Below are 25194 nucleotides of genomic sequence, written 5' to 3' on the forward strand. Positions count from 1 at the left end.
AGTTTTTGACTGAAAAATTGACTGTTGGGATACACCATCATTAATAGTAGTGTTATAGTATATCACTAAAAAAATGCATGTTAAAATAATTTACTTCTTGTCTACAGATAGAGTTGACAAAATGTAAATTAATTCTTTATTAAAAATATTGTTATTTGTGTTTAATAGTTCTTCACTTGAGCAAGAAAAGAAAACTGAAAAATCATTGACACCAGTTCAGACAAGAGAGTAAGTATCTTAATTCTTTTTTGAATATATTCTGGTATGGATGCATTTTAAAAAAAAAGATACTTCCTGTTATAGTCAAATTCTGTGTGATAGGAATTTTTGTTGTTCTTGTTAATCACATCTGAGAATATTTTTACCATTCTTAGAGTGGAAGGGTGGGGGGCAGGAGAGCGAGAGAGAGAGAGAGAGAGAGAGAGAGAGAGAAAGAGAAACATTGATGTGAGAGACACATTGATTGGTTGCCTCCTGCACATGCTCTGACTGGGCCTGGGGATAGAACCTGCAATCCAGGGATTAGTCCTTGACTAGGAATTGAACCCGCTACTCTGCTATGTGGGCCAACACTCTAACCATTGAGCAACACTGGGCAGGGTAAGAATTTTTGTTTTTTTAAATTTTTTCTTTCTATATTGATTTTTAGAGGGAGAGAGAGAGAGAAACATCAATGAGACAGAACGTTGATTGGCCGCCTCCTGCATGCCCTGCACTGGGCTCACAACCTGGGCATGTGCCTTGACTGGGCATGGCGACTTCTTGGTGCATGGGTTGACATTCAACCACTGAGTCACAGTGGCCAGGCTGGGCAGGAATTTTTAAAAAAATATGTTTTTATTAATCTTTAGAGAAAGAGGAAGGGAGAGGGAGAGATACAAACATCAATGAGAGAGAAACGTTGATTGGCTGCCTCCTGCATTCCCCCTACTGGGGATCTAGCCTGCAACCTGGGTGTGTGCCCCTACTGGGAATTGAACCAGCAACTTCTTAGTGCGTGAGACAATGCTCAACCAATTGAGCTACACCGTCTGGGCCAGAGCAAGAACTTTTTAAATAGAATTGCTAGAAGAATAAAGTTACTATCATTTTTAATAAATAAGAAAGTCCTACACTATTTGTGTATTAATAAATATAAATGACCAATGTTATGATTTTACATTAAAGCTTTTAGAATTAAAAGAGTTTTTGTTTTGCTTTAGCATAATGATATATTCACATGTACAAAATTAAAAAGAAATAAAAATATACTAAGTAAAGTTTTCCAACTCTGCTTTTCTGCCATCTAGTTCCTCTTCCTGGAGGCAACACGTTACCAATTATTTTATTTATTTAAAAAAAATCCTTAGCTGAGGATAGTTTTCCATTCATTTTCAGACACAGTTGGGGTGGGGTGGGGTGGGGAGAGGGAGAGAAACAGAAACAGAAACGTGATAGAGACACGTTGATTGGTTGCCTCTTGTATGACCCTAACCAGGGTCAGGACCTAACCACAACCGAAGTACATGCCCTTGATCGGAATCGAACCTGAAAGTCTGGTCTGCAGGGTGATGCTCTAACCGCTGAGCCAAACTGGCCAGAGCACTAATTTTTTAAATGTATCATTCTAATTCTAGTCTATGTTTATTCAAGCAAACATATATTTAGTATTTTTTTTTGTTTGTTTGTTTTTATCCTCACTCGAGGACATTTTTCTAGTTTTTGTTCAGATAGAGTGGGAGGGAGAGAGAGGAAGAGAGAGAGAGAGAGAGAGAGAGAGAGAGAGAAAGAAGCATCAACGTGAAAGTGACACATCGAGTGGCTACCTCCCACACGACCCAACCAGGGCTGGGGACAAACCGCAACCGAGGTATGTGCCCTTAGTAGAAACCAAACCTGGGTCTCTCTGGACTGCAGGCTGGCACTCTAACCGCTGAGCCAAACTGGCCAGGGCTAGTATATTTCTTTTTGTTTCCTTTCTCCTATTTTCCCTTTCTTCTTCCCCCTTTCTTTCCCTTTCATTTTAATTTTTTCCCTTTTTTTTTTTCTTTTTATTGTTGAAAGTATTACAGATGTCTCCCCTTTTGCCCCATTGACTCTCTCCTGCCTGCTCCCACCCCACTTCATTTTCCTTTCTGAGCATTCTCTGCATGCTGTTCTGCTATAGGTGTAGTTTTGATGCCATCATTGAGTCTTTTTTATACAAGCTCTCTGTTGCCTTCCACATTGCACTGTCATGTTACTACAAAGAAGGCCCTCCAAGAGACTTCATAGGAAGTTATTATAGGCTTGTAATTTATGGTGGGGGATTGTGGAAAATTAATAGATACATTGAGATTTTCTGTTTGGTACTTCAAGGTTTATTATGTAATGATTACTGTTGTTTTTTTTTAGAATCCACATTGTTTTAAAGCAGAACTCTCAAGCTTTACAACTAGGTTATGTTTTAATAGATTTATTGGTATGCTTGCTTCAGTAAAACCTTAAGGAGACAATGTAATTAAATGGAAGGTATATGGGGTTTGGAGTCATTACTTGGAAAATTATGTTTGGCTTCTTGGTGTATACTACACAAATAGTAATGTTTGTGTAATCTAGAGCAAAAGTTACTTGTCTTCTCCAAGCCTTAGATGGGTATGAAAGTACCCCCAGTGGTTGTTCTGAGAGTTAACAAAATGATTTGGAAACTAATGCTATATAAATATAAGGGTTATTTTTGTTACTTCTATAATACATAGATGTTTTACTGTGATACTCTTTTGAGATAGAAAAGATGATCATTTATTTCTCTTTATTTTCAAAGAGAGTAAGGCTTATTATTAAATGCTACTAGGTAAAATTTGAGAAAAACTTATAACCTTCTCTATAACAACACATGGTATTTTCTTCTATTGATTGATCGATTGATTGATTAAAGAGAGAGTGAGAGAAACATAGATTTTTGTTGTTTCACTTATTTATGTATTCATTGGTTGACTTTTATTTTATTTTTTCTTTATTGATTTTAGAGAGAGAAGAACAAAGGGAGAGAGAGATAGAAACATCGGTGAGAGAGAACATTGATTGGCTGCCTCCTGCTTGACCCCCACTGGGGATTTGGCCCACAATCTGGGCATGTACTCTGACCAGGAACCGAGCTGGTGACCTTTTGGTGAATGGGACAACGCTCAGCCACTGAGCCACACTGGCTGGACCATTGGTTGATTCTTGTATGTGCCCTGACTCGGGATTAAACCCACAGCGTTGGTATATTGGGACAACGCTCTAACAAATTAAGCTACACAGCTAGGGCAATACATAGTATTTTCAATTAGATTATAGGGAAACTTGGAAATAGCTAGAAGGTTGAATTTGCAATATTTTATTTTAGAAGTTCAAAATAGTCAGAAACACTTCCTATGGATATATGAATTAACCTGTGTTTACCTTTGATAGGCAAGAAGATAAGAGTACTCCTGATGTTGAAGATAATGAAGAACTGGAAGAAGAGATGGATGATGGTCCATTGCTGGTTCCTCGAGTAAAAGTGGCAGAAGATGGTTCCATAATTTTGGATGAAGAAAGGTGAGTTATAAAAATAAAGAGCAAGCCCGACTGTTGTGGCTTAGTGGATTGAGCATTGTCCCATGGACTAAGAAGTCCCAATTTGAGTCCCTGTTCGATTCCCGGTCAGGGCACATGCCTGGGTTGGCTCCATTCTCAGTAGCAGACATGCAGGATTTGGCCGATCAGTGTTTCTCACATCAATGTCTCTCTTTCTCCCTTCTTCTCTCTCAAAAAAGATTAATAAAAACCTATTTAAAGAACAAACAAACAAAAAAGTTAAAAAAAAAAGAGCAAGAGCTCATGGTTTCATCACAACAAAATTGCTTGTCCAATGAAAGAAATTGAGTTTATCTGTCATTGTCATTTAGAGTCTGATGTTTATATTTGCACAATGGATGTTGTAAATAGAAAGGTGTGTTGGATTCATTTATAATTTTTAGCAACTTTCATTTTTAAGACTTTAAAAAATTGATTTTAGGAAGAGGGAAGAAGATGCAGAGTGGGGGGAAAGATTTGTTGTTTTCACTTATTTGTGCATCATTGGTTGATTTTTTATTTTTTAAATCCTCACCTGAGGACATTTTTCCATTGATTTTTAGATAGAGTGGGAGGGAGGGCGGGAGAGAGAGAGAGAGAAACATGGATGTGAGAGAGACACATCAGTTGGTCGCTTCCCACATGACCCCAGCCAGAGCTAGGACCAGGGCAAGAGATCAAACCTGAAACAGAGGTGTGTGCCCTTGACCTGGATTGGACTGACGCTCCAACTGCTGAGCCAGATTGGCCAGGGCGATTGGTAGATTCTTGTATGTGCCCTGATGGGATCGAACCTGTAACCTTGGTGTAGCAGGATGATGCTCTAACCAATTAAACTACCCGAACAGAGCCATGATTTTTAGCAATTTTTATAATTCTCTATTTTGTATGTGAAGGTGGCAGTACCACTGTTGTTTTATCAACTGTACTGGTAATTGGGATGAGCTTTTGAGCTAATCATATGCTGTCTTCCTCTGAGGATAGATTTCAAAGATTGTTTCAGTCTTGAAGTCAGTATTCAAGTTTTCATATTATTAACTAAATACCATAATCTGGTGGATGGTGATAACTAAGGAAAATGCAATGAAACATAGTTTAACATATTTTCTGATTTTTTATGGTAAGGTTTAATTCACTTTCTGGTTTAATTTCTCAGTTATGACATTAAATTTCTCATATGTGGAATTGTGGAATTTAGTTGTCTTTCCAAAATGTATTTTTTTAAAAAGTAGATAGTTTTTTAGTAAGTAAAAAAAGGGGATAGAAACTCTCCTTACAGTTTAACCAGTAAAAAATTACTTTATAGCATATAGATTCTATGATAATTAAATGTACTACTGTTAATGATAATTGTTTTTACATGTTGTTTTTCCATATTTTGTGATGATGATTTTACTGGTCATTAAATAAATAGTTAAAAACATATTTAACTGCTTTGCCTGCAGGAGTATAAAACATAAATATAAATATCTTATATTTTCCAACATCCTTTGTTGAGTCTCGCATGATAGATAATATATATTGAATATAGGAGACATGCAGAAGTCAGTAAAACAAATAATTTTTTAGGTAGCTCAAAGATATTTTCTAAATTTTATATTGCTTTTAGGATTTTGAAAAAAAGTTGACATTTATTTTTACTCCCTGGCAATCACATTTTATTTATTTTTTGTTTATTGATTTTAGAGAGAGAGGAAGGGAGAGGGAAAGAGAGACAGAAACATTGATGAGAGAGAACATCGATTGGCCGCCTCCTGCATGCCCCCCACTGGGGATTGGGCCCACAACTTGGGCATATGCGCTGACTGGGAATCAAACTGGCCATCTCCTGGTGCATGGGTGGACGCTCAACCACTGAGCCACACTGGCCGGGCACATTTTATTTTTTTATATATTGATTTGAGAGAGAGAGCGAGAGAAATAAATTGATTTGTTTTTCTGCTTATTTATGCATTCATTGATTGATACTTGTATGTGCTCTAAGGATTGAACATGCAACCTTGATGTAACAGGTTGGTGCTCTAACCAACTGAGCTACCTGGCCAGGGCCCCTGACAATCAAATGTTAGGTGAAAATTAGATTCTTAGAAAATATGCATACCTCAAAATGCATACTGTACTTTTAATGTGACTCTGCCATGGTAAATTTCAAAGTATCACTATTCAAATATTATTTGCTACCTGTTTTCTTACTTGTTTTTACTGTGGATCTATTTAAAAATGTGTTTCTTTCAGTTTAACTGTAGAAGTTTTAAGGACGAAAGGTCCCTGTGTTGTTGAAGAAAATGACCCCATATTTGAGCGTGGTTCTACAACTACATATTCCAGCTTTAGGAAAAACTATTATTCTAAACCATGGTCAAATAAAGGTAACTAATTTTCATTTTATATTGTGTAGGTCATTTATTTGAAATGAAATGAATTATTTTCTGTTTTTGAATTAAACCAGTCTCCCCTAAATAAAATGCAAACTACCATGTGGCTTCTGTCTAGCTAATTTTATTGACACTCCCTTATCCCCACCCTCATGGCACTATAACTATCTTAGAAAGATTTTTAGGAATTAGCATTATGGCCATTTGGGCTGGAATGTTTCTCTCTGTTAAATCTCTGTACAACAAGTACTGTTTTAATGAAGAATTAACAATATTTCTAATGCTTACAATATTTTCTACCTTAGATAGTATTGCATAATAAAGTTTCTACAACTAAAAATTATGCAGTTCAAAAGTATGTATTGTCTATTGCATGCTGTTGCTTATTAACTTACTTTTTATTGTAGAAGTAGTATTTTGTTTTGGGAAAAAATTCCAATGTAACAGAATAATATAGAGTGAAAAGAAAGATTCTGTACTTCCCTATTAGCTTGAGGTTACTTCTGTCAACAGTTCCTTATGTATTTTTCTAGCTGCTTTCTTTCACATACTACTAAGCACATCTTAGTTGCTTACGTAATGGTGATACTGAATTCGCTATGCCCGATTTTGAGACCAGATAGGCAGAATGTCTTTTTAAAAAAAAAAATTCCAGCTGCTTTGGTATGAGCATGCAGATTTCTTATACCATGTTTCTGTATAAGTTTAAAGATGTTTTTAATTTTTTAAATTGAATTTAGAGGGGAGGGAGAGACAGAGAGAAACATCAATTTGTTATTCTACTTTTATTTATTTATTTTTTTATCCTCACCTGAGGACATTTTTCCATATTTTGTTCAGATAGAGTGGGAGGGAGAGAGAGAGAAACATCGACGTGAAGGGGACACATCGAGTGTTTTCCACCCGCACAAACCCAACCAGGGCCAGGGACAAACTGCAACCGAGGTACATGCCCTTAGTGGGAACTGAACCCGGGTCTCTCTGGACCGCAGGCTGATGCTCTAACCGCTGAGCCAAACCATCAGGGCTGTTATTCTACTTTTAATTTATTTTATTTATTTTTTAATCTTCACCTGAAGATATTTTTCCATTGATTTTTTTTTTTTTTTTTTTCAGATGGAATGGGAGGGAGATGAGAGAGAGAAGCATTGATGTGAGGGAGACACATTGGTTGCCTCCCGCACAACTCCTCTGGGACTGGGGATCAAACCCAGAACAGGTGCATGCCCTTGCTTGTAATTGAACTCTCATGACTACTTGGTCCTTGAGTCATGCTCTAACTGCTGAGGCAAACCGGCCAGGGCTATTTTATTTTTTAATTGATTTTTTAGAGAGGGGAAGGGAGAGAGAGAAAAGAGAGACAGAGAGGGAGAGAGAAAACATCTGTGTGAGAGAGAAACATTGATCTGTTCCCTCCTATATACCCTCTGACCCAGGATAGAACCTGAAACCTGGGTATGTGCCCTGACTGGGAATATAGAACCTGCCACCTTTTGGTGTTTGGGACAATGCTCCAACCAACTGAACCACACCAGCCCGGGCTGTTCTGCTTATTTATGCATTCATTGATTACTCCTTGTAAATGCCCTGACTGGGGAACGAACTGGAATCATTGGTGTATCGGGACAAAGCTCTAACCAGCTGAGCTACCTGGCTAGGGCTTAGAGAAGATGTTTTTAGATCCATGAGGTTCTTTGCAACAAAATTGAAATACGTCTGTAATTTTGTACATATAGTTATTTCTATGACTAAAGATCTATTGGACTGTAATAAAAAACTACCAAGTATTATCAAATTTATTTTAACTCAAAGTATATACTTGGATAATGTTTGTTTCCTCTGAAATATGAAGAAGATTAATTTTGTCTTTCTATATATTTTTTTTTACAGAAACAGATATGTTTTTTTTAGCCATTAGCATGGTAGGCACTGACTTTTCTATGATTGGACAGCTCTTTCCTCACAGAGCAAGGATAGAAATTAAGGTAAAGTAAACCTATTACATTTGTTGATTAGAAAGAAACTAAAAAAATTAATTTTTTTAACCTTTGATTTAAATCTCAGTACCCTTTTTCACTATTATATTTTTGGTATACCTGTTTCTTTTTATAGCTCAAAAATTAATGTAATATTTTTCCATTCTAATATGAATACAATTTCCTTAACTTTACTGTTGTATTTTCTTATTTATATCTTGTCTACTTCTAAAATGTCTTTGAGGGAGTACCAATAAAACCACTGAAACTAAGATAAAAGAAGAGCTAAATAATGAAGAGGGAAGATGAATGTACTAGAGTATTTGGGTTAAGGGTAGCTTTTTGATCACAAAATATATTTATGTATTTCCTAGGAAGACTTGAAGAGAAGCATGCTGAATTACATAGTTCTCATTATCTGATGTAACTATTGCTTTCTTAGGCCACCTTAACTTTTGGACAACCAGTGACACTATTAACAATAGCAGTGATTTCAGTTTGTGCTGTAATGTGCCTAAAAGGATGGGCTTTCTCTGCTTTATAGTTCTTTTTGTTGAGAAACTTTATTATAGGTTTCCTGGGTTGGGGTGCATTTGAGTGTACACTGTGTTGCTGTAATGCATTTCCATTTGATAGTGAGATCTTTATTCAACTGTGTGTTTAAACTTCATTAATTAAAGGGACCATTAGAAAAGATAGATTTTTTTTCCCTTGGGCTAGGCATGGATTGATCACTTGATGAACAATGTACAGTGTAATGGTCATTGTATTTCTACAAAAGATGAGAAATATTTATGTTTATATATATATATTTATTTTTATCCTCACTCGAGGACATTTTTCCATTTTTTGTTCAGATAGAGTGGGAGGGAGGGAGAGAGAGAGAGAAACATTGATATGAAAGGGACACATCGAGTGGTTGCCACCCGCATGACCCAACCAGGGCCGGGGATAAACCGCAACCGAGGCATGTGCCCTTAGTGGGAACTGAACCCGGGTCTCTCTCGACTGCAGGCGGATGCTCTAACCACTGAGTCAAACCGGCCAGGGCAGAAATATTTATATTTTTTAATGTTGAGAACAAAATGTTCAAGTTCTGAGAAGGCTAGAAATTGATTGTGTAGAGGAGCTGATCCAAGTAACTTATGATAAATTTGTCATTAGACTATTTCTCTCAAAATTATTTTAAACTCTTCCCCTAAAAGTTTGGTGAAGTTCCAACAGGTCTTTGGGCAAAGTGTAGAAAAGTGGAAATAGACTAGTGAACTACACTGATTTTCGAATGTTGAAACAACCTTGGATTCCAGGGATAAATATCATTTAGACATGCTGGGATTTATTCATTATGTATAGTGAGTGCCTTAGGGCATTAGGGCTTAATTCCCATGCTAGAATGTTAAGAAAGACTCCTTTACTGTGATCCATATATCTGAGTGGTGGCTCTTCTGGTAAATGGGTATTAAAGTTTTCCATTCGTGTGGGCTTGAACTCTGTCATCTCACTGTGTTATGTGACTTCTGGTATCTTCCTTCCATTCTCATCCCTGTAGTGGCTGATCTGCACTAGGCCTCATGCTCTGGAGTTATGCAACTCAGATATAACCAAGACATGGGGTACTTTCACCAGGCTTGTGAGGCTCCTTTTTAAATAGCTCTCTTCTCTCTGGAACCCTGCCCTAAACATTCTCTACCTCCTTAGCTCAGCGGGATCTCTGCTTTATTTGGCCTTTATCTCCCTTTCATTGGATTGGAAAGTTAGCTCAGGAAGAGAACCAGGGTGAACACTGGTACACCTTGTGTGTTTCCCTTCTCTCGGGGATTGTTGGATTGTAGTCTTTGTTGTTCTGCCTATTGTCCAATGCTTGAAAATAGTTGATGCATTTATTTTGTTCATTGTTAAAAGTTATTTATGGTGGGGTTGGATGTGTGGAATACTCCTGTAACCAGTTACTTTGTCAGGGCCAGAGGTGGAAATTATGGAATTTATTTATTTATTATTTTTAAAATTTTTATTTCATTTACTCTTTAATTTATTTATTTTAGTTACAGATGTTTCTCCTTTTTCCCTCACTTATTCTCCCCTCCCTCCCCCTCCCCACCCTGTCCCCACCTTTGTTGTCCATGTCCATTGTTCATATATACATGCATATAAGTTCTGTGGTTTATCTCTTCCCCTCTCCACCCCCTCTTCTGGGGTTGTCAGTCTGTACCCACTTCCACATCTCTGGGACTACCCCGTTCCTCATTCTGTTAGGTTCATTATATTCCACCGATAAGTGAGATCATGTGATATTTGTCTTTCTTTGCTTGGCTTATTTCGCTTAGGATAATACTCTCCAGTATTATCGTCTCAAAGGATAAGAGATCTTTCTTACAGCTGCATAGTACTCCATTGTGTATATGTACCACCGCTTTTTTTTGTATCTTTATTGTTGAATGTATTACAGATGTTCCTCATTTTCCCCCCACTGACCCCTCCTCCCCACTCCCACCGCCTCCCGCCTTTTCTCACACTATTGTCTGTGTCCATTGGTTATGCATATAAGTTCTTTGGTTTATTTCTTCCCACCTCCCAACCCCTTTCCCTTTGAAGTTTGTCAGTCTTGCAATGAATTTGTACTTCTTAATCCCTTCACTTTTTTCACCCATTCCCCCAACCCTCCCATCTGGCAACCAACAAAATGTTCTCTGTATCTATGAGAATGTTTCTATTCTGCCTATTCATTTTGTTTGTAGATTCCATTGTCGATAGATATGTATTCATTGCCATTTTGTTTGTTCATATATTTTATCTTTTTCTTCAAAAAGACCCTTCATCATTTCATACAGTAACGGTTTGGTGGTGATGAACTCCTTTAACTTTTTCTTGTCTGGGAAAGTCTTTATATGGCCATCGATTCTAAATGACAGCTTTGCAGGATAGAGTAATCTTGGTTGTAGGTTCTTGGTTTTCATCACTGTGAATATTTCTTGCCACTCCCTTCTGGCCTGCAAAGTTTCGTTTGAGAAATCAGCTGACAGCCTTATGGGAACCCCCTTGTAGGTAACTAAATGCTGTTCTCTTGCTGCTTTTAATCACTGAGCCAAACCAGCCAGGGCTTCTTGCTGCTTTTAAGATTGTCTCTTTGTCTTGAACCTTTTGCATTTTGATGATGATGTGTCTTGGTGTGGGCTTCTTGGGGTTCATCTTGTTTGGGACTCTCTGTGCTTCCTGGACTTGTATGTCTGTTTCCTTCACCAAGTTAGGAAAGTTTTCTGCCATTATTGTTTCAAACAGGTTTTCAATTTCTTGTTCTCTCTCTTCTCTTTCTGGCACCCCAAGATGCGAATGTTGGCATGCTTGAAGTTGTGCCAGAGGTTCCTTACACTCTCCTCAGTTTTTTGGATTCGATTTTCTCTTTGCTGTTCTGATTGGGCGTTTTTGCTTCCTTATATTCCAAATCGATGATTTGCTTCCTGGATTGACGTACTCTACCATTGAATCTGTGTAAATTATTCTTTATTTCAGTTAATGCCTCCTTCATTTCTGACTGTGCATCCATCATTTCTGACTGGTCCTTTTTTATGCTCTTGAGGCCCTCACTAAATTCACTGACGTTCATTGAGCATCCTTATAAGCAGTATTTTGAACTCAGCATCTGTTATGTTGCTTATCTCCATTTCACTTAGTTCTTTTCTTGGGGTTTTGTTCTGTTCTTTCATTTGGGACCTGTTTTTTTGTCTCCTCATTTTGGTTGCCTCCCTGTGTTTGTTTCTGTGTATTACTTAATGAGAGGTATGGGGCTACTTGAGACCAGATGCTGCTTGTTTGAAAGAATTTAGGAAAACCTGAAGTAGGATCCAAGATAGGCCAATGCTATGGTTAAGCAACTGGCAACAGCTTGGGTGAGCCTAAAGTTGGGTGGGGCGGGGCCTCAGGGAATCACCAGTTTGGGGCAACCAGTGTGAGCCAGGTTGCTGGAGTCCCAGTTATGGCGACTGTCTGCCGCCCCAGGGAAGGGCTCACCAAAGGAACAAAGGCCTCTGACAGCAGTTTGTCCCTGAGAAAGCCCCTTCTCCAGCCCTCACTCCAAAGCCAAACAGCTCAGTTCTTCCCTGTATGTCTCTGGTGCCCCTCGAGCTGCCTCCCCTCCAAGCTTAGAGGAAGTGAGTTCTATAAGTCCTTGCGCGGGCCCTTTAAGGAGCTGCCTGGGGCTCCAGCCGCCAGCTTCCCTGAGCCTCAGTTCCCGCTGGTTTTTCCAGTTAGAAGTTATGGGAACTTCCCTTCCTGGCACTGGAACCCTGAGTGGGGCCTCTGATGTGGGACGGGGACCCCTCAGTCCTCAGGGAAGACCTTCCCAGCCAGGTGTCCTCCTGATTTTTATCCACCACACGTGGGTGTGGGACCAGCCCGTCGCGCCTCCGCCCCTCCTACCAGTCTCGATGTGGCTGCTGCTTTAATTTCGTAGTTGTAGGACTTCCATTCAGCTTGATTTCAGGCGGTTTGGAATGATAGTTGTTCTGTAGTTTAGTTATAACTTTGATGTGGTTGTGGGAGGACATGATACCGCGTTTATCTACGCCGCCATCTTGACCAGAAGTCGTAAGACAACTTTTTTATCCATTCGTCTGCTGATGGACACTTGGGCTGTTTCCAGATCTTAGCTACTGTAAATAGTGCTGCTACAAACATGGGGGTACATATATTCTTTCTGATTGGTGTTTCAGGCTTCTTAGGGTATATTCCTAGAAGTGAGATCACTGGGACAAATGGAAGTGCAATTTTTAATTTTTTGAGGTAACACCATATTGATTTCCATAGTGGCTGCACCCGTCTGCATGCCCACCAGCAGTGTATTAGAGTCCCCTTTCTCCACACCCTCGCCAACACTTGTTGTTCGATGATTTGTTGATGGTGGCCATTCTGACAGGTGTGAGGTGATACCTCATTGTTGTTTTAATTTACATCTCTCTAATGATTAGTGATGTTGAGCATTTCTTCATATGTCTCTTGGCCATTTGTATGTCCTGTTTGGAGAGGTGTCTATTCAGCTCCTCTGCCCATTTTTTAATTGGGTTCTTTGTCTTTCTTTTGTGGAGTTGTATGAGCATTCTATATATATTGGCAATTAACCCCTTATCTGATATATCATTGGCAGTTATGCTCTCCCATACACAGTGGGTTGCCTTTCCATTTTGATGATTGTATCTTTTGCTGTGCAGCAGTTTTTGAGTTTGATGCAGTCCCATGTGTTCATTTTCTCCTTTGTTTCTTTCTTTCTTTCTTTTTTTAATCCTCACCCGAGGACTTTTTTCTATTTTTTGTTCAGATAGAGCGGGAGGGAGAGAGAGGAAGAGAGAGAGAAACATCGACGTGAAGGGACACATCGAGTGGCTGCCACCCGCGTGACCAACTAGAGCCGGGGCCAAACTGCAACCGAGGTACGTGCCCTTAGCGGGAACCGAACCCGGGTCTCTCTGTACCGCAGGCCGACGCTCTAACCGCTGAGCCAAACCGGCCAGGGCTCGCCTTTGTTTCTGTTGCCTTAGGTGATGTATCCGTGAAAATTCTGCTGCATATGATGACTGAAATTTTGTTGCCTACAGTTTCTTCTAGGATTTTTATGGACTCATGAGTCACATTTAAGTCTTTTATCCATTTTGAGTTTATTCTTGTGTATGGTGTAAGTTGATGGTCTAGTTTCATTTTTTTTTGCATGTAGCTGTGCAGTTTTCCCAACACCATTTGTTAAAGAGGCTGTCTTTACTCCACTGTATGCTCTTGCCACCTTTGACAAATAATAATTGAGAATATTGCCTTGGGTCCATTTCCGGTTTCTCTTTTCTGTTCCACTGGTCTATATGTCTGTTCTTGTGCCAGTACGACGCTGTTTTGATTACAGTGGCTTTGTAGTATAACTTGAAATCTGGTAATGTAATCACTGCAACTTTGTTCTTTTTTTTCAGGATTGCTATTTGAGGTCTTTTTTGGTTCCTTATGAACTTTTGAAATATTTGTTCTAGTTCTGTGAAGTATGTCATTGGTATTTTGATGGGGATTGCATTGAATCTATAGGTTGCTTTGGTAGTATGGACATTTTAATGATGTTAATTTTTCCAATCCATGAACAAGGTATCTGCTTCCACTTTTTTATATTTTCCTCTATTTCTTTTTTCAATGACCTGTGGTTTTCTGCGAATAGGTCCTTTATTTCTTTGGTGAAGTTTATTCATAAGTATCTTAATTATTTTGCTGCGATGGTAAATGGGATTGTTTTTTCAGTTTCTCTTTTTGTGAGTTCATCATTGGTGTATAAGAGTGCCATCGATTTCTTGATGTGAATTTTGTATCCTGGTACTTTGCCAAATTCATTTATTAAGTCTAGTAAATTGTTGATGGAGTCTTTGGGGTTTTCTACGTATAGTGTCATGTCATCTGTGAATAATGACAATTTCACTTCCTCCTTTCCCATTTGGATCCCTTTTATTTTTTCCTCCTGTCTGATTGCTGTGGCTAAGATTTCCTATACTATGTTAAATAAGATTGGCAAAAGTGGGCATCCTTGCCTTGTTCCTGTTCTTAAGGGAAATGCTTTTAATTTTTGCCCATTGAATATGTTGGCTGTAGGTCTTTCATATACGGCCTTTATTATATTGAGATATGATCTCTCTATTCCCAGATTGCTGAGTGTTTTTATCAGAAATGGGGGCTGGATTTTGTCAAATGCTTATTGAGCATCTATTGATATGATCATGTGGTTTTTATTCTTCGTTTTATTTATGTGGTGTATCACATTTATTGATTTGTGAATATTGTACCATCCTTGCATCCCTGGGATGAATCCCACTTGGTCCTGGTGAATTTTCTTGATGTATTGCTGGATCCGATTTGCTAGTATTTTGTTCAGGAATTTGGCATCTATGTTGATTGGGGATATTGACTTGTAGTTTTCTTTCTTTGTAGTGTCTTTTTTGGTTTTGGAATTAGAATTATGCTGGTCTCATAAAACGAGTTTTCACGTCTTCCTTCTTCTTGAATTTTTTGAAATAGTTCGAGGAGAATGGGTATTAATTCTTTGAATGTTTGGTAAAATTCCGTCGTGAAGCCGTCTGGGCCTGGGCTTTTGTTTTCTGGGAGAGTCTTGAGTACATCTTCAATTTCTTCTGTTGTTATTGGTCTGTTCAAGTTTTCTATCTTTCTCCGGTTCAGTTTTGGGAGACTGTGTTTTTAGAAATTGGTCCATTTCGCTTAGACTGTCGAATTTGTGGCCATATAATTGTTGATTATATTTCTTAACATTCCGTTGTATTTCTTTGGTGTCAGTTATTATTTCTTCTTTTTCATTTCTGATTTTGTGTATTTGGGTTCTCTTTGTTTCTTGGTGAGTCTAGCTAAAGGTCCATCAATCTTGTTTATCTTTTCAAAGAACCAGTTCTTTGTTTCATTGATCTTTTGAATTGTTTTTTTGGTCTCCATGTCATTTGTTTCTCCTCTGATCTTTATTATTTCTTTCCTTCTAATTGCTCTGGGGTTTTCTTTTTGATTGCTTTCTCGTTCTGTAAATTGTGAGGTTAGATATTCTGTTAGAAATTTTTCTTGCTTCTTGAGGTAGGCCTGTAGTGCTATGAACTTCCCTCTCAGAACTGCTTTTGCTGCATCCCATAGATTTTGTGTTGGTGTGTGTTCATTTTAATTGGTTTCCAGGAAGTTTTTAATTTCTTCCTTGATGGTAACCCATTCATTGTTCAATAACATGCTATTTAGCCTCCATGTTTTCAAATGTCTTTGTATGTTCTTGTTGCAGTTGATTTCTAGTTGCATGCTATTGTGATCTGAGAACATGCTTGATATGATTTCAATCTTCTTGAACTTGTAGATACTTAGATTGTGTCCTAACATGTGGTCTGTCTTTGAGAATGTCCCATGTGCATTTGAGAAGAATGTGAATTCTGCAGTTTTGGGGTGTAATTCTCTGTAGATATCTATTAAATCCATTTGATCTAGTGCTTCATTTAGAGTTTGTGTTTCTTTGTTAATTTTTTGTCTAGAAGATCTATCTACTGATGTCTGCGGGGTGTTGAAGTCCCCTTCTGTGATTGTATTGCTGTCAATTTCTCCTTTGAAGTCCTCCAAAAGATTTTTAATATATGTTGGTGCTCCTATATTGGGTGCATATATGTTTATCAAGGTTATATCTTCCTATTGGATAGATCCTTTCAATATTATGTAGTGGCCTTCTTCGTCTCTAGTTATGGTCTTCATTTTGAAATCTTTATCATATATGAGTATTACTACCCCAGCTTTTTTTTTTTTTTTGCTTTCCATTTCCTTGAAAGATTTTTTTCAATCCCTTCACCTTCAACCTATGTGAGTCTATTGTTGTGAGGTGGGTCTCTTGTAAACAACATATATGTAGTCATGTTTTCTTATCAAGTCAGCTACTCTCTGTCTTTTTATCGGAGCATTCAAACCATTCACATTTAAGGTGATAATTGATATGTACTTATTTATTGCCATTTTTGTTTTGTGTGGTTCTATTTTTCTTGCTATTTCTTCTAATTACAGCAGTCCTTTTAGTATATCTTGTAGTGCTGGTTTGGTGTTAATATATTCCCTTAGCCTTTTTTTTTTTTGTCTGGGAAGGTCTTTATTTGACCTTCTATTTTGAATGATAGCCTTGCTGGGTAGAGTAGTCTTGGATTCAGATCCTTGTTTTTCATGATCTTGATTACTTCATGCCACTCCCTTCTGGCCTGTAGTGTTTCTGTTGAGAAGTCAGCTGAGAGCCTTGTTGGGTTTCCTTTGTAGGTAACCTGTTGCTTATCTCTTGCTGCCTTTAGGATTCTCTGTTTGTCTTTAATTTATTTGGCATTTTAATTACTATGTGTCTTGGTGTGGGCCTGTTTGGGTTTTTCTTACTTGGGGCTCTCTGTGCTTGAACTTGAATGCCTCTTCCTTCACCTAGTTGGGCAAGTTTTCTGTCATTATTTCTTCAAATACATTCTCTAACCCTTGCCCATTTTCTTCTTCTTCGGAAACTCCTATGATGCGAATGTTATTACATTTTCAGTTGTCCCACAGTTTTCTTAAGCTATCTTCCTGTTTTTTAATTATTTTTTCCTTTTGGTTTTCTGATTCGTTGATTTTTTTCTGCCCTGTCTTCTAATTCACTGATCCAGTCCTCAGCTTCCTCTACTCTGCTGGTTAGTCCTTCCAATGTGTTCTTAATTTCTGCTATATCATTCTGTATTTCCACTTGGTTGGTTTTCAATGTTTCTGTATCTTTACTCATGATGCTGATGTCCTTATTCATGCTGTTGAGCTTCCTAAAGATCATGGCTCTGAACTCTACCTCTGATAATTTGCGTAGCTGCATCACATTGATCTCATCTTCGATAGAGTTCTCTTGTTCTTTCATTTGGGATTTGTTTCTTTGTTTCACCATTTTGGCTTTCTCAGTGTGTTTTGGAGCTTGCCAAATTTTTCCTGTGGGTGTTGGTGTTCTGTTGTTTGTGGCTCCCTGTACTGGGTTTAGGTGGGCCTGGGTGGACTCACGTTAAACACCTCTGTCAAGTCTTACTTTCCTGGGTAGATTTGCAAGCCCAGGAAAGGTTCAGTTATCCTCTAGCTTTTTCCTGGTGGGTAATAGTCTCAGTTACTCAGTGCCTTGGAATGTAGCCCTGGTGTCCTGAGTAAGAGAATTTCCGGTGGGTGGGATAGATGCTGGTTGTTAATGAGCCTCAATTTTTATTTCTTTGCCTCACCTGGGAAAGCCTGAATCTCCGCGGGGCGGCTGCTGCTTTTCCCCACAGCTAGGGTAAAGAGCATACTGGCCACCGCCCTTTGTGGCCGCAACTCAGGAAAAACTCTGAGTGCTCTCCACATCCCTGGTGTCCCCGCAGAGTTCCAGCCCTGTCTACCCTCCTTCTGCCGTAGGCCCCAGGTGAGTGGCTGTGGCTATTTTAGTGCTCAGTCCTGGCTCCCTGGGCTGTGGAGCGGGTTTTGTCTTTATTCCCCAAGGGCGCTGCTCACATCTAAGACTGCTGCTGTTCGTGGGCTCCCAGCCGGCTACCCTCTTGCGCCTCCACAGATCCTACCGGTGTCCCTGGTTATATGGTCTTGTCCTGCTGCTTTTCTGAGGATTTGTCTTTATTTTAGTTGTAATTCCCGTTGGTCCTGGGAGATCATCTGTGTGGCTTCTATTTACTCTGCCTCCTTTTTCACATCCTCTAAGCTTATCTTGTGCGCAGCTGGGTCGCACAGGCCTTTCTGGTGCCCCTGCATCCTGCAGATCCCGCGGGTAACTGGATCTCCCAGTCCCTCTGGGGACCCGGCTCTATGCCTATGTGATGGGCTGCTGGGTGGCACAGGCCTCTCGGGTGCTTCAGCACCCCACAGCTCCTGCAGGAAACTGGATGGCACAGTCCCTGCTGGGTGGCACAGGCCTCTCTGGTGCTTCAGCACCCCGCAGGTCCCATGGATTATTGGATGGCACAGTCTGTGGTGGGTCGCACAGGCCTTTCTGGTGCTTCAGCACTCCCCAGGTCCCACGGGTTATTGGATGGCACAATCTCTGCTGGGTCGCACGTGTAATTGAATGACACAGTCCTTGCTGGGTCACAGGGGCCTCTCTGGTGCTTCAGCACCCCGCAGGACCTGCGGGTAACTGGATCGCACAGTTCCTGCTGGGTTGCACGGGCCTCTCTGGTGCCCCTGCACCCTGCTGTTCCTGTGGGCGGGCAGTTGGATCGCACCGGTCTCTCTCCGGCTCTGGCTTCCCACTGCACTTGTGAGCTACTGGACTGCACAGGCCTCTGTGGAGCCCCAGGTCCCACTGGTGGTGGCTGGGGAGTGCTGCTGCCCCGTGGGGCTCAACTCCTGCTCAGCTTTTGCTGTAGATTTTGGGGATGGGTCTCATCTGCTGGTCTGTGCTTCTGTTGCCTGGGTATGGGTTTCTGCTCCCCAGCCTCTGTTGCTGGGCGTATATCTGGACTCTGATCGGGCTGCTACTATGGGGGATGGTGCTGGGCTCCGGGCTGTCCATCGCTTCCGCGACCAGCACCTTGGGAGCTCCACTACTGTGCACCGGTCTGTGTTGACACAGAGTGTCCACTGCTCAGATGGTGCCAGGTGTGCTGGTGGGCTCAGGTTGCTGGGCACTAGCTGCTTCCACGGCCTCCTCCCAGGGAAGACCCGGATCTTCCAAAATGGTGGGACCTCCCCACAGCGCAGGGAGAAGCACCCTGTAGAGCCGCTTACCGCAGTAGCCGGCTGCTCCGTCCACAGCACAGGAACCTTCTTCTCCGGGGCTCTGCACTGCTGGGGTGTGGTCGTCCACCTTCACGTCCATTCACACTCTCTCACACACTCACTCACTCTCTCACACACTCCCCCTCCCTCCCGTCCTGCCCAAGCCATCTTTCCTAGATTAATCGGAATATATTTTTTGATCATGGAATTTGGCTCATAGTGCGGTTCCTATCTATGAAATCAGTAACTAATATAAAATAATCTTCAAAGGCCTTTTAAATCTGAATTATGTTCCCAATTAGGTAAAATATGATGTAGCAATATTTTAAAATTGAATAATGCTTAAAACCTATTGACATTTCTCTCAAGATATTTAATTTAGTGATTATAGTCTCACTTTTTATGGATCTTACTTTTGAGATGTTTAAAGAATAATATCTTTTAAGGGAGAAAGATAATCATTGAAAACTTTATTCGTAAAAGTTTATGAAGAAAAAGAATGGAAATGAGAGGTAATCTGTAAATTTAAAGATGTTAAAATAATAAGTTGTTTTTTAAAAATGGGCAAGGATAAATTACAGAGTCTAAGGATGTTCTCTTGAATGATACACAGTAAGGAAATGCAAGAAAATAATTGCTTTAAAAGTCAGGTTAGTGGTTAGATTCTTTTGGAGTGAAGAAGGGGGTCATGAAGTAGTTCCTTTGTGTGCTTTTCTCTCTTTTTTTTCCAATACAGTGTTTTATATATGTATATATTTGTTGTTAAAACTCACCCAAAGTTATTTTTTTCATTGATTTTTAGAGAGAGGGGAAGAGCGGGAGGGAGGGGGAGAGAAGCGGGGAGAGAGAGAGAGATTAATGTGAGGGAGATACATTGAGTGGTTGCCTCCTTCCAGCACCTTGACTGGGGTCCAGGATCGAATCTGCAACCCAGGTACGAGCCCTTGACTGGGAATAGAACCTACTACTCTTCGATGTACAGGCCTTTGCTGTAACCATGGAGTCACACTGGCCAGGGCTTTTTTTTTTTATTTTATTTTTATCCTCACCCGAGGATATTTTTCCATTTTTTGTACAGATAGAATGGGAGGGAGAGAGAGGAAGGGAGAGAGAGTGAGAAACATCGACGTGAAGGGACACATCGAGTGGCTGCCACCCGCACGACCAACCAGGGCCGGGGACAAACTGCAACCGAAGTATGTGCCCTTAGCAGGAACCGAACCCGGGTCTCTCTGGACTGCAGGCCGATGCTCTAACCGCTGAGCCAAACTGGCCAGGGCTTATTTTTATATTTTTAATAAAAGCGTTAGACCACTGATCTGTAGAAGGGAGAGATTAACAGATTGTTCCAGCTCCTGGGATGTATACATGCATGAGTAGACATTTTGAGATACAAACATAAGTCCTCAGATATTCTAATGACCTTAGGATTGATTGAGCCTTAATCCTTTCTATCTCCATTGTAATGGAGTTCATCTGGAATGTTACTGAGAATGGAGCATGGGGAAATGTGCCTTAATATAAAGAAGGTTCCAAAGATAAACTTGTCCTGGGTTCAAAATTTTGCTTAGATGTTTCTTTACAATCTCCCCTACTTGCTATAAAAAACATATTAGAATAATAATGTAGTAGGTTTAACTTGATATGAATATATTAGTTTTTAAGAGTTAGTACTGGGTAGCTTAATTGATTGTAGGCTTGATCTGTTTCCATGTTAGTGGACTTTATTTTTTCTATCTGTAAATCCAGCTTTCATTGCTGATTTGTGCTGTTGATCATAGGAGGATCAGGAAGCTCGGTATAAATCTTTCATCCTTATTTTTAAAAAGCTAAAGGTTAACTAACTTGCCAATTGGAAAAGACATTTTTATTTATTTAGGTTCTTTGTTACTGTAAGAGTTTCTTTTCAATGCTTTTTTAAAAAAACATGTCCTCACTTGTTTAGTGGGAGAAAATAGCTATAACATTTTTAATTTTGTTAACAGAATAAATTTAAACGTGAAGAGAAAACAAATGGATGGAGAATAGACAAAGCATTCCGTAAGTATTAAGACCTTTTTAATAATATATCATGTGGAGCCCTGGCTGGTTCGGCTCAGTGGTTAGAGTCTTGGCCTGCGGACCAGAGAGTTCCGGGTTCGGTTCCCACTAAGGCAGTGATTCTCAACCTTCCTAATGCCATGACCCTTTAATATAGTTCCTTATGTTGTGGTGACTCCCAACCATAACATTATTTTTGTTGCTACTTCATAGCTATAATTTTGCTATTGTTATGTCTTAGGCGACCCCTGTGAAAGGGTCGTTCGACCCCCAAAGGGGTCGCCACCCCCAGGTTGAGAACCGCTGTGCTAAGGGCATGTACCTCAGTTGCAGTTTGTCCCCAGCCCTGATTGGGGTTGTGTGCGTGGCAGTCACTCAGTGTGTCTCTCTCACATCGATGTTTCTCTCTCTTCCTCCCTCTCTTCTTCCTGCTCTATCCGAAGATGAATGCAAAAATGTCCTCAGGTGAGGATAAAAAAAAAAAATAATAATAATAATGTATCATTTGGAGATTCTAAAAATGTGACCAATCTTTTGTTTTTGGTTCCAGTGTGATTTAGATTTGTTTTGTCCTTTTGTTGTCAAATGAAGAGTAAGACTGGAAATTTTTCTCTTTAGCAGTGCAGGTCTGGCTGCTGATACAGAGCTATAGGTAAAGGGATTATCTAAAACATCAAGAAGGAAGTAGAGTTCTGAGTCCAAGAGGTCACAGGTGTACTGAAGATACCATTTCTAAGTCCTCTTTATTCTGAAAGAACTGTATTCTGGAAGGAGTCAATTGTTTCTGGAAGATATTATACCATAGGTAATTTCTTCCAGTGGTCAGTCAGTCATTCAGTCAACAGTATTGACCACCTTCTGTGTGCTAGTCACTGTTTAGGCTTTGAGTACATAATGGTGACAGGACAAATGAGAATCCTGCTTTTACAACCTTCTGTGTAATGGGGTGGGAAAAGGCATATAGTCTATAGGCATGATAATTACAGGTAGTGATTAATTTCTAAGGAAGAAAAAAGAGGGAGTTAGGTGGGTGTATATTTAGATTGGATGGTCAGGTAAGTTCTGTCTAAAGAAATGACGTTTGAATTTACACCTGATTTGAAGGAATGATGTATACCTTTCAGCTTCTAAATAATAGCCTCATTAAAGTTAACATTTTTTCTTTAAAAAAATTTTTGTTTCTTTATTGATTTTAGAGAGGAAGGGAGAGGAGGAGAGAGGGATAGAAACATTAGTGAGAGAGAACAGTGATTGGCCGCCTCCTGCATGCCCCCCACTGGGTATTTGCTCACAACCTAGGCCTGTGCCTTGACTAGGAATTGAAGCGGGGACCTCATGGTGAATGGGTCAGTGCTCAGCCACTGAGCCACACCAGCTAGGCTCTTTTTAAGTCCAGATAAAGACATCAAGGGATCTGTAAAGAAAACAATTAAGTACTGTTATAAAGTAGTTCCTCTGTTCTTTGGAAGATAATTATCAATGTTTCATGATTAATAACTGTATTCATTGTCTATTTATCATAGTGTGTATCTTAGGGAAAAAATCTAAAGAGAGGACCTAGGTTTAGGAACATGTATGTTTATTTAATGAGTTAATACTAAAGTAGGTGAATGGACCCTACACCCCATGTTGTATTTGGTCCTCAGGGAAACCACTTCCAGGAATGGCTTTTGGAAGATCTGGAATACTATGATCCTCAGCCTTCTCCAGTTTAGAGAAGTGGTCCTGAAACTTTTCATCATTTTATTTATTATAATCAGAAAGAAGTGATAAATCTGTAAATAGTCTTTTATGGGTGTGGATCCACTGTTAAAACTACTATAATAGATACCTTTAAAATTCACTGATTCTGGCCTTGGTGGGTTTGGCTCAGTGATTAGAGCATCAGCCTGCAGATCGAAGGATAGAGAGTTTGATTTCTGGTCAAGGGCATGAATGATCCCTGGTCCTGGTAGGGGTCATGTGGGAGGCAACCAATCAGTATTTCTCTCAATCTCCTTCTCTCCCTCTCTTCCTTTCACTCTACCTAAAAATCAACGGAAAAATATCCTTGAGTGAGGATTAACAACAATAACAAAAAATAATAAATTCTGTGATTCTGGTGTTTTGTAATGGAAAATTTAAAAAATTTAAACCTAAATGGGGTTTTCTAGAGCTTATATTTTTAATTCCTTTGAGAACGTTTATGGGTTATTTTAGTGCTGTATTTTTTTATCATCATTGCTGTGGAAGGTCAGAACAGGTAAAGGCTAGGTCTGTAATAAAACAGGGCCTTCAGGCCCTGGCCGGTTTGGCTCAGCGGTTAGAGCATCGACCTGCGGTCCCGAGAGGCCCGGGTTCGGTTCCCGCTAAGGGCGCGTGCCTCGGTTGCAGTTTGTCCCCGGCCCTTGGTTGGTCGTGCGGGTGGCAGCCACTCGATGTGTCCCTTTCACATCGATGTTTCTCTCTCTCTCTCTCTCTCTCTCTCTCTGTTCCTGTCTCTCCCTTCCACTCTACCAGAACAGAAAAGGAAAAATGTCCTCGGGTGAGGATAAAAAAAACAACAACAACAACAACAAAAAAACAGGGCCTTCAGGAATCCTAGGTTTGAGCTTGGTTTCCTGAGGCTAATTTATTTTTGTTTTGGTATATACCTCTTTTTCTGAGATCATATTATAATCATACCAATCTTGGAGCTTATATATAGAGAGCACCCTTTTATCTACATTCACTATGTTTTTAATTAATTAATTATACTCTATTTTTTTCTTTCTTTTCTTTTTTTTAACTGATCTTAGAGGAAGGGAGAGAGAGACAGACACAGAAATACTGATTGGTTACCTCCCGCATGTGCTTCGACCAGGCATTGAATCTACAACCTGGATATGTGCCCTGACTGGGAATTGAACCTTCCACCTTTTGGTGTACAGGATAACGCTCCAACCAACTGAGCCACAGTAGCCAGGGCTTTACTATATTTTTAGAGTAGGGCTTAACTTAGGCAAGGATTTCACTCCTCTAGTGGATTTATTCCTCATTTGTTCACAAATTGCTCTTTCAGGTATAATACTGTGGATAGGTATTTTGTGAGAGTGGTCCTGATCAATATTCATTTTCTTTCCACTTTGCTAATATTTGGAAGAGTAGAGTTAATAATAATAAAGAGAAATCATATGGTGATGTGTAGGCTATTGAGGACTTCTTAGTCCTAGGTTGTTGTTTTTAATCCTCACCTGAGGACATTTTTCCATTTTTTGTTCAGGTAGAGTGGGAGGGAGAGAGAGGAACAGAGAGAGAGAGAGAGAAACATTGACATGAAAGGGACACATCAAGTGCCTGCCACCCACACGACCAACCAGGGCCAGGGACAAACTGCAACTGAGGTATGTGCCCTTAGCGGGAACCGAACCTGGGTCTCTCGGGACCGCAGGCCGTTGCTCTAATCGCTGAGCCAAACCGGCCAGGACAGTCCTAGGTTTTTTTAAAAAGTTGATTTATGATTTACACGTAGTGCAATTTGTAGTTTGAGTTTTGACAAAGATTTGATGGTGTAACCACCACCCAAAACAACATATGGAACATTTTCATCTCTTCAGAAAGACCCCTTATTAATCTTTCTGTCAATCTCCACTGCTATCTTGACCCAGGTAACCACTATTTTCATTTGAAGTATCATAGGTTAGTTTAGCTTGTTCCAGAATGTCTTATACATGGAATCATACAGTTTGTGTCTGGCTTCTTTCATTCATGTTTTTTTTTTTTTTAAATCCTCCCAAGGAAATTTAAAATTTTTAAATTTTAGAGAGAGAGGAAGGGAGAGAAGAAAGATAAACATCAGTTTGAGAGAGAAACATGAATCACTTGCCTCCTGAATATGCCCTGATCAGAATTTGAACCCACAACCTAGGTATGTGCCCTAATGGGGAATCAAACCTGCAACTTTTTGGTGTATGGGATGATGATCCAGCTAACTGAGTCATCTGGCCAGGGCTCACTCATCATGTGTTTGAGAATCACCTGAATTATTGCTTTTA

General features: G+C 39.8%; 1 protein-coding gene across 2 annotated transcripts in view; it reads left to right on the forward strand.

Moving 5' to 3' along the window:
* The window catches only part of BDP1 (B double prime 1, subunit of RNA polymerase III transcription initiation factor IIIB), a 99954-nt gene that overhangs the window by 9955 nt on the left and 64805 nt on the right, over positions 1–25194 (forward strand). For both annotated transcript variants that reach the window (XM_036278698.1, XM_036278697.1), the window contains exons 4-8: positions 169–228; positions 3415–3543; positions 5797–5930; positions 7827–7921; positions 21127–21181. In XM_036278698.1, the coding sequence (XP_036134591.1) occupies positions 169–228; positions 3415–3543; positions 5797–5930; positions 7827–7921; positions 21127–21181 (473 nt within the window). The remainder of the gene's footprint in view (positions 1–168; positions 229–3414; positions 3544–5796; positions 5931–7826; positions 7922–21126; positions 21182–25194) is intronic.

Source organism: Molossus molossus, unplaced genomic scaffold, assembly GCF_014108415.1.
Source record: "Molossus molossus isolate mMolMol1 unplaced genomic scaffold, mMolMol1.p scaffold_m16_p_3, whole genome shotgun sequence".
Classification (NCBI taxonomy): domain Eukaryota; kingdom Metazoa; phylum Chordata; class Mammalia; order Chiroptera; family Molossidae; genus Molossus; species Molossus molossus.